General features: G+C 33.7%; 1 protein-coding gene across 3 annotated transcripts in view; it reads right to left on the bottom strand.

Annotated features, from left to right (window-relative positions):
• LOC127862319 (NIPA-like protein 2) overlaps nt 1–16,015 on the bottom strand; it is a 35,736-nt gene that overhangs the window by 5,326 nt on the left and 14,395 nt on the right. For 2 of the 3 annotated variants that reach the window (XM_052401399.1, XM_052401400.1), the window contains exons 2-10: nt 14,368–14,436; nt 13,442–13,613; nt 12,746–12,805; nt 12,138–12,190; nt 10,598–10,666; nt 10,120–10,216; nt 7,630–7,765; nt 5,421–5,573; nt 4,012–4,163 (exon numbers count right to left, since the gene is read on the bottom strand). In XM_052401399.1, coding sequence (XP_052257359.1) covers nt 4,012–4,163; nt 5,421–5,573; nt 7,630–7,765; nt 10,120–10,216; nt 10,598–10,666; nt 12,138–12,190; nt 12,746–12,805; nt 13,442–13,613; nt 14,368–14,436 — 961 coding nt within the window. The remainder of the gene's footprint in view (nt 1–4,011; nt 4,164–5,420; nt 5,574–7,629; nt 7,766–10,119; nt 10,217–10,597; nt 10,667–12,137; nt 12,191–12,745; nt 12,806–13,441; nt 13,614–14,367; nt 14,437–16,015) is intronic. The other variant, XM_052401401.1, reaches the window with a different exon arrangement.

Genomic DNA, 16,015 nt, shown 5'->3' on the forward strand with positions numbered 1-16,015 from the left:
AACAAAAACAGCAAGGGCTTGGAATTTCAAATCAATTGACCAAGTTTATTTTATGACTTGACTATGTTGTTGTTGTTTTAAATTATATTTATTACAACTACTTCAAAATCAACATTATTGTACAAAAGCAATATTGTCATATCCAACAATATTTGGTCTTGATATTTTAGTGCTTTCCAGGGCTCAAACACATAAATTGCATAAAAACCTTTTGTATTTTTGTTTATTATAGTTTGTGGGTTTGTAAGACTTAACAAGATCAGATTTTGAAGACAGAATGTAAATGAGAAAGACACTGAATACAATTACTGACTTATTTTTTTTTTAGATATCCTAATTGTGGAATCTCAGTAGTTTAGCTTTCTTGATACCGGTAAATAAAGTGTAATGTTAATAGGCCCCATATAAATATTCAGGTAATGAGACAGGTGCTTGATTAACATACTTACAAAGGTAACCTTTATAATTGAACAATTTGTGATTAAGTGCATATTTTATTTGAAGAATCCACAGAGGTTATGTAAACAATATTTAAAGGAGCATTTTGTACTTTGTAAAATTCAAATGTAAGAAATTCAAAAATTATAATTTTGCTATAGTGTTTGATGAGCAAATGAATATATAATGTCATCACAATACTGAGCAGGTTGAACAGAAGAGATGAATTGAATGTATCAGGACTTGTTTTCACTGCTTTGATAATGAGTCTAGCTAGTATCCATCAAATCTATAATTTTGTTATACAGCCTTCCTTTCTGTAATTCAGTATTTCAAGAAAGAACTTAAAAAAGTTAATTTCCGCTCCGTGAAAACCCATATCAATTCAAAAATGGACATGGCCTCCATATTGGCTTTTATCTTTACACTTGTTACATTTTATCATTAATCCAAATGTTCAGGTAGTACATTTTTATGATTTGGTTTTCATTTACCAGAGCAACAACATTAGCTGGGAGATTGTTGTGCATATTATTGTCACATTGCTTTAAATGTGTACACCAAGTTTCCAGATACAATAATTATTTACCTTTTGACAAATCATTATTTCCTCTATTTTATTAATAATAATCTTTCATTTTAAACCATTTATGCCTAGCGTCTAGAAAAAAAGCCTTAACAAAAAGCGTAGACCCAGATGAGACGCCGTGTGATGCAGCGTCTCATCAGGGTCTGCGCTGTTTGCTTAAAGGAATTTATGTAAGAAATATTCTAAATATATAAATAAATATACTAGACATACCTAATTTTGGAAATAAATTGATCCAATTTAGAAGGATGGGAGAATCCACTAGGCATAAATGGGTTAAATGCATAAATGAAGGACATGCATTATCCTCGCAATTCATATACACAAAGTGAAACTTCAGCGCACTGCAGGAGAGAAACTTAAATATAACATGCAGTATTAACCCTTTGCATGCTGGGAAATTTTTAGTCTGCTAAAATGTCGTCTGCTGAATTTCTAAAATTAGCAATTTTTTCGTTTTTTTTCTTCAAAGAATACTATCAGAATAGCAAACAGTTTGGATCCTGATGAAATCTGTGGCGTTTCATCTGGATACAAACTGTTTGCAAAGGCCTTCAAAATTCGATTCCAGCGCTGAAAGGGTTAACGCAAGAACCAATAGCCAGTGAGACACATAACAAACATACTAGACAAGACACACATGTACACAGTAAACATACACAAAACATTTGACCTAATAGAATCAAAATTGAAATCAAATATCAGCAATAACAGTCAATACATTTCATTTTACCTATAATAACTTTTCAACTACTAAATGGTTAGATTCAAACCAGAGCAACAGAATTGCAACTTTTGAGAGCACAATGAAATTGAAAGAAAACAAGTAACATCTACATTTTGTCTTTGATTAAAAAGCTTTAGAGACATTTCATCATCTAGTTTAATATTCAGGTCATCTTCATGAATTTTCAGGTAAAGCCTCCATAATGTTTGCTAAATAAAGGATCTTGCATGAGTGGTCGTTTTGTATTGAATTTATTAAGCAAGTCATCTAAATGAAGATAAAAACGAGGCTTGACCACGAATCTAAGATTCTATTTATAACATGACCAACAAATTTTCTGTTTATTTTATGCTCTTTTCACAGTTTATTCACATTGTAAAAGAGTTAAACTGAAGAAATTCGCTGGAATAATGACGTCATTATGTCAAAAAATGACGTCATTTCACAGTTATATAACTAGTGTAATAACACCTGTGTAATCAACAAAATTGAGCATTACGTTATTTCACTACTGGAGCGTAGGTCATGTTATAAAGGTGAATACTTCATCTTAGTTGTGCCCTTTCAATTTGATGTTATACAATAGCATCATAAATTGTTTTAAAGCTATTACCATCTTCAAGTAAATGACATTCAAGAATAAGAACATTTTAAAATAACAAAAAAAAATTCTTGAACAGAATTTCAAAACAGAAATATGCACACTTGATGACTTACATGCATCATCCAGAGTCAAATTAATTTGGTCATTCTTGTAATAAAATCCCATGCTTTTTTGATGCCCAATGACTTGATAATTTTGTATGCAAAGATCTCAAGAGGTACATGTTCACCATCCCAAAATCAATACACAAACATGCCCTAATGACAAATAAAATGTTCAGTTTATAATAAGTAGTCTGTGTTACATACTCACCTCTACGCAAATGCCTTGAAAACACAGCTAAAATTGTGTTTTGGATTTGCCATAACTAAGCAAACATTTAACAACACTTTTTATTTAAAAACTTTCAAAGCAGATCATGGGAGGCCTTGTTTTCCAATTTGTTTAATAACAAAAGGTTCGAGTTATAGATTTATTGGATAAGGGAACACACTATACTATATAAACATTGCATGAACAGACACACACACAAGTAATGAGCATGCTGAGACACTTCTTCACTAAACCAACATTGGTTATGACGTATTCCAGTCCTGGGCTATGAACCTTATGATATTATATTTAAAATGACAACAATTTAAATGTGTGAATACACATTTAAGAATTAAACAAGAGATGTGTTTGTCAGAAACACAATGCCCCCTACTGCGCCGCTTTAAAGCCATATAATTGACCTTTGACCTTGAACGATAACCTTGACCTTTCACCACTCAAAATGTGCAGCTCCATGAGATACACATGCATGCCAAATATCAAGTTGCTATCTTTAATATTGCAAAAGTTATGGGCAATGTTAAAGTTTTTGGAAGTACGGACGGACACTTCAACTGCTATATGCCACCCTACTGAGGGCATAAAATGTCAACAAAATTTGAAAGGATGAAATAAATTTGCTATTTAAATCCAATAAACATTCAATTTTATCAGAGAAACTGTCACAGAACATTATTGTAAGTGTCGGTGGGATACACAAAAAACTGCCTGCGCCTTATACATGGGGGCGCGCTATACATGGGACAATATGGTATTTCAATAATTAATAACCATTTTAAGGCACAATGTTGCTTAGAGAATTTCTTAAAAATAGTATGAATGAAACATTATTGTCATACTATGATCATGTTATTTGCTGCTTTATCTGCAGGAATTTCTTTAAAATTTAGATTTATTTGGCAAAGCAATGGGATTATCATTATAAAAGTAAACTGTGTTAATTGAACAGCGTCAAAGCATCCGTATCCTCTTTTGTGCATCGATAACATTCAGTGGTCAAAAGTGAGAGGTATAAATACCAACGTTGATGATAATATCTTAAGTAGTTGTTGAGTAATTTCAATATTAAGTTTTGTTCTAGTTTTAGAAACAGTCCTCTGACATCTGTTATCTAACAGTCTAGTGTAACTCCGTATTGGCCCTATCTAAGTTTAACCAAGTTTAGTGAAAAGAAGTCATAAGGTTATGCATAATTCAGATATCATCCAATTAGTTCAAAGTCATAACATAGACACATTCCGGGTTAAATGCAGCAAGACACAGACACAAACAAAATGCAAAAACTACTCATGTCTACTTTTACCCATGAACTATGAATACCTGGAAAGATGAAACAAGCCTTACATGGGAATATGCGTGAGGCTATGGACTGTGGGGGCTGGTCTGGCGCAGGCTGTGTGGCCTGTATAACGGCCGCTGGAATCTTACGCCCTACAACGATGAAGTATACCCCAAGAAAGGACATGGAACATCTACAAAAAAGTGAAAATAAATTTTAAATCAAACTTATTTTTTCACTAAATTTTATATTGTCATGTGAATTGCAATTGCAAATATCCAAGGTACATGTATGAGCTATATTATTTACATATGTTAACAAGAAAGATTGCAATGCCACGAAACAAAGTTTTCAAGGCTTGGGTTTATAATTTAGTCTAAATAATTAGACAATATTATGCAAGGTCAGCATGTAATGTCCCTACACACACAATTTGAGAGCAATACTTTCATTCATTCAACTTGTTGCGCAGAAAACAGTTCTACTTTTTTAAGAAGCAGTGACTTTAATCTTGATACAACTGGTCCAACATTCAATACAAGGCCAAGACTAAAGTAAGCTTGGGCAATAACTTTTATCTCTAATGTAAAAAGTTTCCATGCCACTTAAAACTTGAACAAACTTTAATTACTCTAAGTTTTCGGACACTATGTTTTTAGACACCCTCTTTTTTAGGATAAATAATTATTTTTCGTGACTCTTAATTTTTGGACATACGGGTTTTCGTCCATAATTAATGTCTCATAATTGTCGGACAGTATATTTTACAGCGCTATTCTACAGACTCCAGCCCTGTTTTTGTTTATCTCATGACACTTCGATCGTGGATTATACAACCGGATTAATTTCATAAAACAAGTTAAAATACTTAATTCATAAACGGCAAAAAAATATGAAATCTTTATCAACTTCATGAAAGGATTTATAGTTGCACATGGAAGATAAAATAAGAGTTGTGAAGTGTTTTCATGTTTTTAAATACAATAACATCACCCATTAGTATTATATTATATTTGACTCTAGCTTTGAGTTCTTTTTATAATGAAAACATTTTTTCAAAATATTGGGAACTAGCCACACATAATCCAAATGTCCAAAAGACGGTCATAGTAACAAGAGCACTGCATAGTGGGTGCTAAGGCTCGGCTGCGGGTGCAGTTTTGAATAAATGAAAGCTTGTCGGATAAAAAAACATTTTTTTTAGAGGTCACACTGACCTTGACCTTTGACCTAGTGACCCAAAAATGGGTGTGGCGTGTATAACTCATCAAGGTGCAGCTACATATGAAGTTTCAAAGTTGTAGGTGGAAGCACTTTGATTTTAGAGCTAATGTTAAGGTTTTAGCACGGCAGACAGCGGACTTGCTGGCTATGACAATACCTCAATTTTTCTCTGAAAACAGCCAAGCTAACAAATCACCTAAAAATACACCACTGACGTGACACTCACCCAAAGAGAAACATGAATATTTCTAGAGCCGTCATGCCCATGAACTCCTGGTAGAAGACAATACCAGCGATGATTGCACTGAGCGTGAAGAATACAAAGTTGGTTGGCACAACTATGGTGGACTCAAACTTCTTCATCGCCATGTTCAGGTATCTGCAGTCCAGACAATAACAACCATGTATAACCCTTTCCACAATAAGAAGCAACGTGAAAATGGCTTTTGCAAACAGCATAAAACCAGAACAGCCTGCAGGTAGACTTTCTGTTCAGGTTTAATGCTGTTTGCTGCTCATCAGTATCTTAGAGTTTGAAATAAAGCTTTTACCCCTTGAATCTAGTAAGAAAGGTTTTCCATTAAAATTAACTTTCTAAGGGACTAGAAATGCGTAAAAATATGTATCTAAGTGGTAACAGGTAAAGGGTTAAACATCTGGGCCCTTCGCCACACAAAAACATTCTTAGACTTTAGTCTAAAAATGAAGATTTTTAAGTCTAAGAATGTAGATTATTTTCATTTGGAACAGTATATTTATGACATATGCAATATTTGTTGCCTGTATAACAATTTTGTAAAACCATTAAATTTCGTTTGGTACGAATTTTCGTGGATTTCGTTGGTCCGCTGAACCACGAATTCAAGTACCAACGATTATTTATACATTTGTAATCCGAAATCGGTCATTTCCTAATGTCATGTCGGGCAATCATGCTATAGTAGGAGAACGTGTCTGAACTTTTCCCATCTTCAACCATTTTGAATGAGACATTGTTTGATTGAGCTACGCTAGTTAATACAATATGTTGTTTTCGTGAGAAGTGTTTGGGTAATAATACTTTTTAAATCAAACAATGTATTTAAACTGTACATCAACGATTGTTCTCTTTTAGGTGATGCGTCAAATTAACAGTTTTCAGATTTATCACATATGTCAATTAGTGCCAATTAAAGTTAAAAGAGACATAACGGTTTTCACACGTGTATTTTGGGGACCTTATTACTCAATTGTTACTACTAAGGGATCGATTGCGCTGAGAATTGCAAATATTGTCAAAACAACATTGAAGGCAATAAGCGAGCGGGGACAAACAAGTGCGCCTCTTTATCGCTCTTATTGACAATTATCGGCAACACTTTCATGCTTCAGTGCACATTAATCTCAAGTCTTGCTGTCAACACAGATTAGCAGATTATGCTTCGTTATTACTCTTGTTGTTTTAATAAAAGTTAAATTATTATGACGGTCAGTCTTCCCCAAAAATTTGAAATCCACAAAATTACGTGTCAACGAATTAGTTGTTTTATTAAACCACGAAATTTCATACCGACGAATTTCTATACATTTACAGTATTCAATATGTATGTTTGTTCTTGGCTCTAAGTCTGTTTACCTGATTATTAACTCTAAGGATTTCGTAGTTGATGTGGGCAAACTTATACTGAATTGCTTCATAGATTCCCCTACCCCTCCATTTATAAACATGATATACTTTCTTCCATGCATCATTAATACGTTATTTGGCTATACCCTAAATTCAAATACAAGTACATATGCCTCATTAAATTATTGGCTAAAATGTTTGCATTTTAACTCATAATATTACCTCTTCGGGAAAATGTAAGGCTCCATGTGGTTTTAAGTATGTAATGTATGGTATCACAATTTACACAAGGCTCTGTACCTATCAAGTGATAAAATAGTTCCCATTATATTGCTTTTAACCCTTTGCATGCTGGGAAATTTGTCTTCTGCTAAAATGTCGTCTGCTGAATTTCTAAAATAAGCATTTTCTTCGATTTTTTTCAAAGAATACTATCAGAATAGCAAACAGTTTGGATCCTGATGAGACGCCACGTTCTGGGGCGTCTCATCTGGATCCAAACTGTTTGCAAAGGCCTTCAAAATTCGGTTCCCGCACTGAAAGGGTTAATATCCCACATATATAGTCAAAGGAATATATTATTTAATACATAACGGTCTTAGGACTTCTACACTGGCCTAGTTTTCCCATTTCCAAATTCTAGTCATAAATACTATACATGCAATATTCTAAAGTTAAGCACCCTTTGGCAATTGTTAAATTCTACTCAAATATACTATATACCGGTATGAAATATTCTAAAGTAAAGCAAATGTTTTGCCCATTTCTAAATCTAGTCACATATATTATAAATGCAATATTCTGCAGCAAAGCAGTTCTTTTTACTTACTTGACCTGCAGAATGGCTGTGGAGACCATGATAATGAGCATGACGTACAGTGAGATGTACTTCAACTGGGAGTCGCCAGCAAATGTCAGCTGGACCATACTGGACACGGCCTTCGCTGATATCACCGAGAACGAGGCTGTGGACAAACAAAATAAAACATGAATATAAGTTTTATCTTTAAATACTCATGTTCATATTCTGTTTAAAAACATACTTTGAAAAAGCCTATTATGGCAAAATATATATCAGGAAAGAGTTATTATTTTTCTGTGTTTACTTACTTTTTCAGTTCATGCCCCCGACTACAAAAGTTTCCCCATCTCAATATTTGTCTCAACTTAGATAAGTGACCACTGAGAATGTTTTTAACAGTTGATTTATCATTTCTTGTGGTTAACAATTAAGACTAAGACTGAGTGAAACTTCAGACTGTTGATATTGGGCCTCATATCTTTTAATTGGCTTGTGATCTAAATGTATATACTGCAGTTTTATGGTAAGAGATATAAAGGATATAAAACATTGTTATATATAAGCCTTGCTTTGGAAAAAAGGGGCTTAATGCATGTGCTTAAGATGTCGTCCCAGTTAAGCCTGTATAATTAGCGAAGGCTTATCAAGGACAACACTTTCTGCTTTATGGAATTTATTTGTTTAAATGAAGTCTCTTTTAACACATATCCACTTTAGACGAAAAGAGTCATGATAGTGGACAGTCTAATCTGGAACGACACTTTACACGCATGCATAAAGCCTAATTTTTTTAAAGCAAGACTCCAATAGACAAATACTTCTGGCACTAACAAAGCCAAAACACTCAAAGTTTAATAGATTACAGGGTTGAGACACATACTATAATGAGTTGCGTCTTCTTTTTTTATAAATGACCCTTTCATTTGCAAGAAGACTAGAAATGCATCCGAAAGATCCAGACATAGCCCCGCTATACACAGGAACAAATGTTATTTGCCCCAAATAATGTTAAAAGTTAATTCAGCAGGTATGTCTCAGTCCTTTGTAACTGTTGCTACTTATAAGGCCTATAAAACGTGTGACATGGTTGGTTACAACACATCGTCTTGTAATAATGATCATTTGCACAGTTTTGGTTTGAAATCCAATCATGCACAACAAAGTTATGGGCTGGACACAATTATTTACTTTCACTATAAAAGTATAAGGAATATGCAAAGTCTTCAAGTTTCCACAGTGCTCTTGACCTTGAGAGTGATATAGTTGTTGCATACCACATTTTCAAGTCGAGGAAGGGAGTGGCAACCAAATGTTTGGTTTTGATGTGACCTTGACCTTTATATGGCATAACTGACTCATGTGTTCTGCACATAATCACAGATATCTTAACATTTGAGCCAAGTTTCATGTACATTCCTCAAAAAGTATAGAAATAATGGAGTGGACATGAAACTGTAGCGAACAGACTGGCAAACAAATTGCATTCCTATAACCATACATGCCATAAATTTTCAGACCAATTCCAGGACATTGAGCTCAATTTTCCGGGACATGTTTACATATAGAGATATATATAGACATACATGCATTTTTGGTAAGCATTTTTTTTCACATCGTATTTGCTAAGTTCGAAAGCCTATCCGAAATACACTAGATCACGTCAAATTAAACATTACTACTTCCGTTACAAGATACAAGCCACGTGTTTGTCGTGTTAGAGAAGAGCACCAAATTGCTTTTGTGAACATGTCACATCATCTGCAGGAAGAAAAACTAAGAGTTAAAAGTATAATTTTTTGGAATACATTTAGGGTGTCAGAAAAGTAAGTTTCCGAAAATGTAACGCAATAAGGACAAGTCACAATGGTGCTTACAATTGCGAACGCAATTCAAATTCACTTATTATTTTTATTGTTATAATAACTGGGGGTTTAGAACAAGACATAAATAAACCTAGTGAGGATGACAATTTTTTATGCTTCATTTTTTTACTCAACTTCTTTGTCGGTTAAACATACGAACATAACCTGCTTTTAATTTTTTACTCAGTGATGTTGGACTTCAGATATGTGAACAACTCCTTTGCCCTACGCAGAGGAAAATTATAACATAGTATATTAAAGCCAATTAACAACCACATTAGACAATGCCGCCTTTTCGTTATGACTGCGAACGTGAGACAATCGATATGATAACAGGACCCCTGTTAATTGATCGATTTTGACACGTAGCATAGTTACCTATTTGGGTAGGCATTGCCACGGAGACGCTGCCGATTAGTGGGAACACAGTATCAAGTTGCAGTTAAGCCTAAGATAAGGTACATGTATATATGGATTTTGTAAAATCCAGGACATTTGATAGATTTCCAGGACTGCAGGACATGTTCTTCATTTCCGGGACAATCCCGGACAATTTGGGACGTATGGCATGTACGCTATAACGATGTCTTATTTCAGGGATGGGGATTTATTAATTAGTGTGTATGGCTTGGCATTGAGTTCACCAGTGACCTACCAATGATTGCAACTATTAAAAGGTATATGACGACTCTTGTCATCTTTTTCACATGCAGCAGTAAAAGCAGCACTGCCAGGATAGCCAGCTCTATACACTGAAACATGGGAACACAATAGTGATAGATGTGAACATGAAATAGTGATCTATGTGAACATGAAATAGTGATCTATGTAAACATGAAATAGTGATCTATGTGAACATGAAATAGTGATCTATGTGAACATAAAGTAGGGAAATATGAATTTTAAAAAAGTAAAATAGAAATATTAAATATTGATAAAGGAATTTAAAATAGTTAGATCTTAAAATACTGACAGGTGAATAACAAAGAAATGTATTGTTATTATTATTATATTATATATCTATTATAGACACTAAGAAATATATTACTGTGGGATTTGTTTATAAATTCATATTAACTGAAAATATAGATTCTGGTATCTCTTAACATTAGCAGATAATAAAAAACACTTACGGTATAAACAATAAATCCCATATTTTTAAGAAGAGACATCAACATGATCCCATCTAATATCTTTTCTTTCTGTAAAAAGAAACAAAACACAGTCAAACAATATGCAAATAAACGTTAAGCTAGGTTGGAAATCACTTTATTTGTACATGTTCAATGACTGAAAGAGTCTTATGCCATATGACCCATGCATATTTCCAGACAAGTGTGCGCTTATGAGCAGTCTGATGAGGAGCTACTGTGTTCATTATTAATGTTCATGAAGGTTTGTTGCCTCATAAACAAGCAGAGTAGCTCCTGACCAGAGTGCCACAAATGGAACAAGACTATTGCCAAGCAATGTATGTCCCCTACCGGTAAACTCCACTTTCTTATTATTTTTTTTATTTGTTGCCATAGCAACCAAAATTCTTGACGTAGGAACAAAATAAGTCATTGTCATATCTTACCATATTTTATTTAACTCATCCAGAAAATTCATTAGTAAGCTCGCCAAAGGCTGGCTTACTAACAAAATTCCTGAACTCGTTTAATAAAATATGGTATGATATGACAACTCGTGCCAGATCCTATATTTACGCTTATGTAGTCCCTTAGAAACTTAAATTTAATTAAAGATCTTTCTTACTAGATTCAAGTTTTTAAGGCTTCATCTCCAAACCTAAGATACTGATGAGCAGCAAACAGCATAAAACCTGGTTTTATGCTGTTTGCACCTAGCGATTTTCACTTTGCTTCTGAGTGGGAAAGGGTTAAGACCATTGCCTTGATATGGAGCAAATGTTGGTGATCCCATCAGATCTTATCAGGTCCATTGTAGCAATAATGTTCATCATGGAAAAAAATTGAAACAAGAAAAAATGTCTACAATTAACTGTGATAAATTTTCAGTCAGTATCATCATATGAAATACATTGTATCATCAGATCGTTTTTCATCACAACAGCGTGTATCTAATTGCAGTTTCAAATTATAGTGATAACAGTAAAAACAAGCAAATTCGTTGAATTGATATCCCCCCCAATATGCTTCTGGACACAAAAGTAGTATATTTGACACTCAAAAAAAGCATTTTTTTAAGATACAAAGGGCCATAACTCTGTTATTAACAGATTGTGTACAATGCCATTTGGCGTGCATCATCCTCTTATCCATATATATACTCATACCAAGTTTTAATGAAATACGCCAAAGCACTTCCAAGAAATGGCTCCGGAGGGACGGAAGGAAAGACGGACGGACAACACCAAAACAATATCCCTCCGCCTATGGTGGGGGATAATAAGGCCAGACAATATTATGTTAAGATGCTTTGAAATTTCAAAAATAAATTAAGTGGGTAGTCTTCTTGATGTATTTATATCATTTTGAGCCAGTAATAACTTATATTGCAAATGGCATTTATCAATTGGAGAAATATATATCAAGAAGTACATCAGTAAACTTTGAGAATCGAGCCTCCTGCCAGCAACCAAGCTTTGAACAAAATATGTTTGTTTGTATTGCGGTAGTCTGTACATACTTTCAAATCATTTTAACAAACCTTTGGTGCAAAGCCGACAACTAATACAGCTCCCAAAACAGCTAGTGCAGACCCTGAAATACATATGTAAGTGTTGATTTCTATTTAGTAATAAAATAAAATAATGATGTACAACACCTTACTTTTGTTTTATTATCCATTTTTTTTTATTTGTTTGATTTCTATTAAGTATATCAGACAAATAACTAATACAAATCTTATTAAAGAAAGTGCTGACCCTCATATACATATGTGTTGATTTTAATATTATATATAATATCAAGCAACAGATAAAGCTATTACTATCAAATGAACGTACATAATTTAAATTACTTTCCTTAAATTAAAAAAAATCAAAAATCTAGAGGTTTCACTTAAAGTTTGTATTGAAATAACATTGTTTAATTGATGCTTGAATTCTTATATCTTTGGTAAGGAATTTCCATCCGATGCTAATTAAGTGGCTGTAACATTCAATTATATATTGCCAAAAAATGTGTACCTTGCCAAATTAACTATACTTTTAAGTAATCAACTAGTTTCAAGACAATATTTATAATTCATATGAACAACATACATGTAGTTATGTTAAGGTACGGTAAGATGGCAAAGCTATCTTCATAACTTACCAAAGAGATTTTCAGGTCCAATTTTTTCTTTCAAAAATAATGCTGCCAAAAACATGTTAGCTGAAAGAAAAGCAACAACAAAGTATTATAAATAGATCAACATATTGATACATTTTTGTGAAGTACTTTCCATTGGATTGTGAAATGAGTGTACCTACACTGTGACAACTGGTCTCTGACTTGCTGACACACACACACTAAATGTAGTACAACAAATTGTGCATGTTTGTTTATAGGAAATTAATTTATACTACTTTGTGTATTAGCAACAGTTTGATTATTTAGTTTATTGGAATTAATTCATTATTGAAAACAAAACACATGCCTAATGAAAAATTTGTATCATAAACATGTGGCCAGCGTAGCTCCAGACCAGACAACACATTGACGCAGTCTGGTCAGGACGTAACATGTCTGCTCATGAGACCGTGAAACCTTGCTTGTATTGATAGAGGACCACATTGCATTTGACCAGAGCTGCCTGGTTTGAAGCTAGGCTTGCTTCACATGGCATAAGACCAATTTTTGTTTGATGCGACTCAATTAGCAATTGTTGTTATATTTAATAAAACGTAGTTTATTGCACAACCTATATCTAATTGACCTATTTTGTCTCTTCTTGTGAAGATCTAGTTTAAAATACATCCTTAATTGGCTAAACGACTTCATATCATACACCCATACACAAGCTCTCACCTATAACAGTGGTAGTGCCAAGGGGGGCAACCAGCGACGCTGGGGCGTAACCGTATGCAGAGAAGTTTCCCACCTCCCCAATCACCATGAGGCTAACCCCTAGCCACCACATTGGGTCCTTAGTATAGTGGATTGCAACCTCACGGGCCTCATTCTTCATGTGCGTGTATTTCTACAAACATGTATGGATATATTGCAAGTTAACATACATAACTTGATCATAAACTCACTATAAGATTCAACAATCGCTTGATTGTGATATTTGGGAAAGGAAAATCAGGTCTTACATGTACATCAACTGTTTATTATACATTAAGTATCAAAACAATAGAACTTTATTAAATGAAATTGAAAAAATGGACATGCTATTAAATGAAAAATCTATATTTAAGTCAAATTTTTAAAATTGCACTTTTTTCTCACTGCATAAATCAGAAATTATGCAAAACTTTGCAAATTTATACATTCAAAGATGAAAAGCAATCCCATGAAGGCATGAATTACTGTGTTGACTTGTAAAAATGTTTGAGTGGCTCGTTATATGGGATCTGAGCTATGTGTAGTGAAAATGTGTAGATCACTGGATGCAACGTTCAATAATGGATTTGAGTCTTTCCCTGAAACTATAATCCTCGACAGCCTTTCAAGAACAACCATGGTCTACATTCGCATATTCAGGTTAAGTATTGACTCAAAACAAGCACGTCTTAAAACTTTTAATTTAAAATGATAATTAATGAATTTGAATTTTACTTGGAATTTGGGTTTTGGGGTGGAATGATATCGTTTGGACATTTACATGTACTACATTGGTACTCGGCATGTTTGCCAAAACCCACGAGTATAACATCATGTGTCTTAGGACTACGAGATACTTATATCACAAAGTCTAGAAATGGGCTGATTCAAACCGAATGAAACCTTACCTGTAAGTTGAGGGACACTGAAATCAGCAGGTTACCACATATTGCCAGCACGCATCCTATCACCAGGTCCTGGAGAACAAAAAGCATCAGTTCAGACCTTTAGATATCAGCTCTAGTGACTTGAAAGCCCGAGGCTTATAATGAGAAGTTTATAACAGGTCAGTAAAAAACATGACTTTATAAATCAAAGCTAATTTGTAGCAGTATTTATGTGTAAATGTGAAATATTCAAATCTATATTTCAAACATAATATTCGAAAACATATTTGATACACAAGTGTGAGAACTAATCGAATCATCAACAACAGTACCAACTTATCCCATATACATCGTTTAAAGTTCAGGATTACGTTGATCTTGAGTAACTAAAAGCACAAACATTGTGAAAAAGTTTGTTGATGATCAAAATAAAAGTATTTGAGTTTAAAGGCAGATACATTTAAGTCAGCCTTTTTTCAAGAGACGTAATTCAGAAGTGATTGAAGAGATCAGGCTGATTAATGAACTTGGCAATGATATTATAGACTGTTTGAGTTAGAAACCTAACATCCTCCTCGATGCTGCCTGCACTGTCCTTTGCTGGTGTTCGCATAATATGCAACGTTGAAAAACTGGTGTATCAAAAGCATAAAGTTAGAATGGTCAAATGTGCAATATTCAAAAGATAATGAAATTCCATATATTGAGACACTTTTGAGTAATTTAACAGAGCCTAACAACAACTTCTTGATAGGTCTTAACAATAATCATTTGAACAAGCAGAGACCACAACAACATCTTCTCCTAAAGAGGTTATCACATTAAAGACACCGTTGAAGACTTAACGTTTTCAGTTCATTTACCATTAAATATACAATTAGAATAGCCGAATTGGGGGAAAAGAACATCTGTTTCCTTTGTTGTCATGTTTGTGTTTCCACAGTCTTCAGTTTCCCACTGAGGGTGTCCGAAAACTTAGAGTGTCCGAAAACTTAGAGTAATTACATTAATATTGGTAATTAGTAATACTCAATTGAGTAAAACAATCTGAAACACAAATTCCATCAATACAGCAATACATGCACCTTTATAAGATTATGTTAATGAAATTGGTTAGGTGTTTTTTTTTGTAAAGTATTCGGTACATAAAAAGATTTTTATTAGTTGCCACTAACTCAAATTCTAATAATTAAGAACATAATTCAGAATCATGTTCAGCATTGATCATTTATTCACAAATAGTTGCTTTATTGGTTGGACTCTACCAAAAAGTTGTGAAAATCAAGAAAAAAAGACATTTAAGTCACTGTAAATCAATATCAAAAGACATTTGAGTCACAGTGCTTCAAAATATAATGGTCACTTGACCAGTTCCCAAAAAAATTCCAGGTGGTTTGCTCAGCCATGGTCAAAGATTGTTTGTCTGCTTTTGACTGCAAAGACTTAAGAGTAAATTGCTTATATTCTGCAACCATGTGATAATAATAACCACATAAATCTTAATGGGCAGATCTCTGAAACAGGCCTTAAGGTACAGGGGTATGTGTGTTACCTGTTGTACCTGATTAGCATTTCCATCTTAATTGAAGTAATTACCTCATGCTTGAAATGAGTATTTTCAGAATTGTCTACATGCGTAGCAGTTAGCATAGACAAAATTATCAAACAA

This window comes from Dreissena polymorpha, chromosome 16 (genome assembly GCF_020536995.1).
Source record: "Dreissena polymorpha isolate Duluth1 chromosome 16, UMN_Dpol_1.0, whole genome shotgun sequence".
Taxonomy (NCBI): Eukaryota; Metazoa; Mollusca; class Bivalvia; order Myida; family Dreissenidae; genus Dreissena; species Dreissena polymorpha.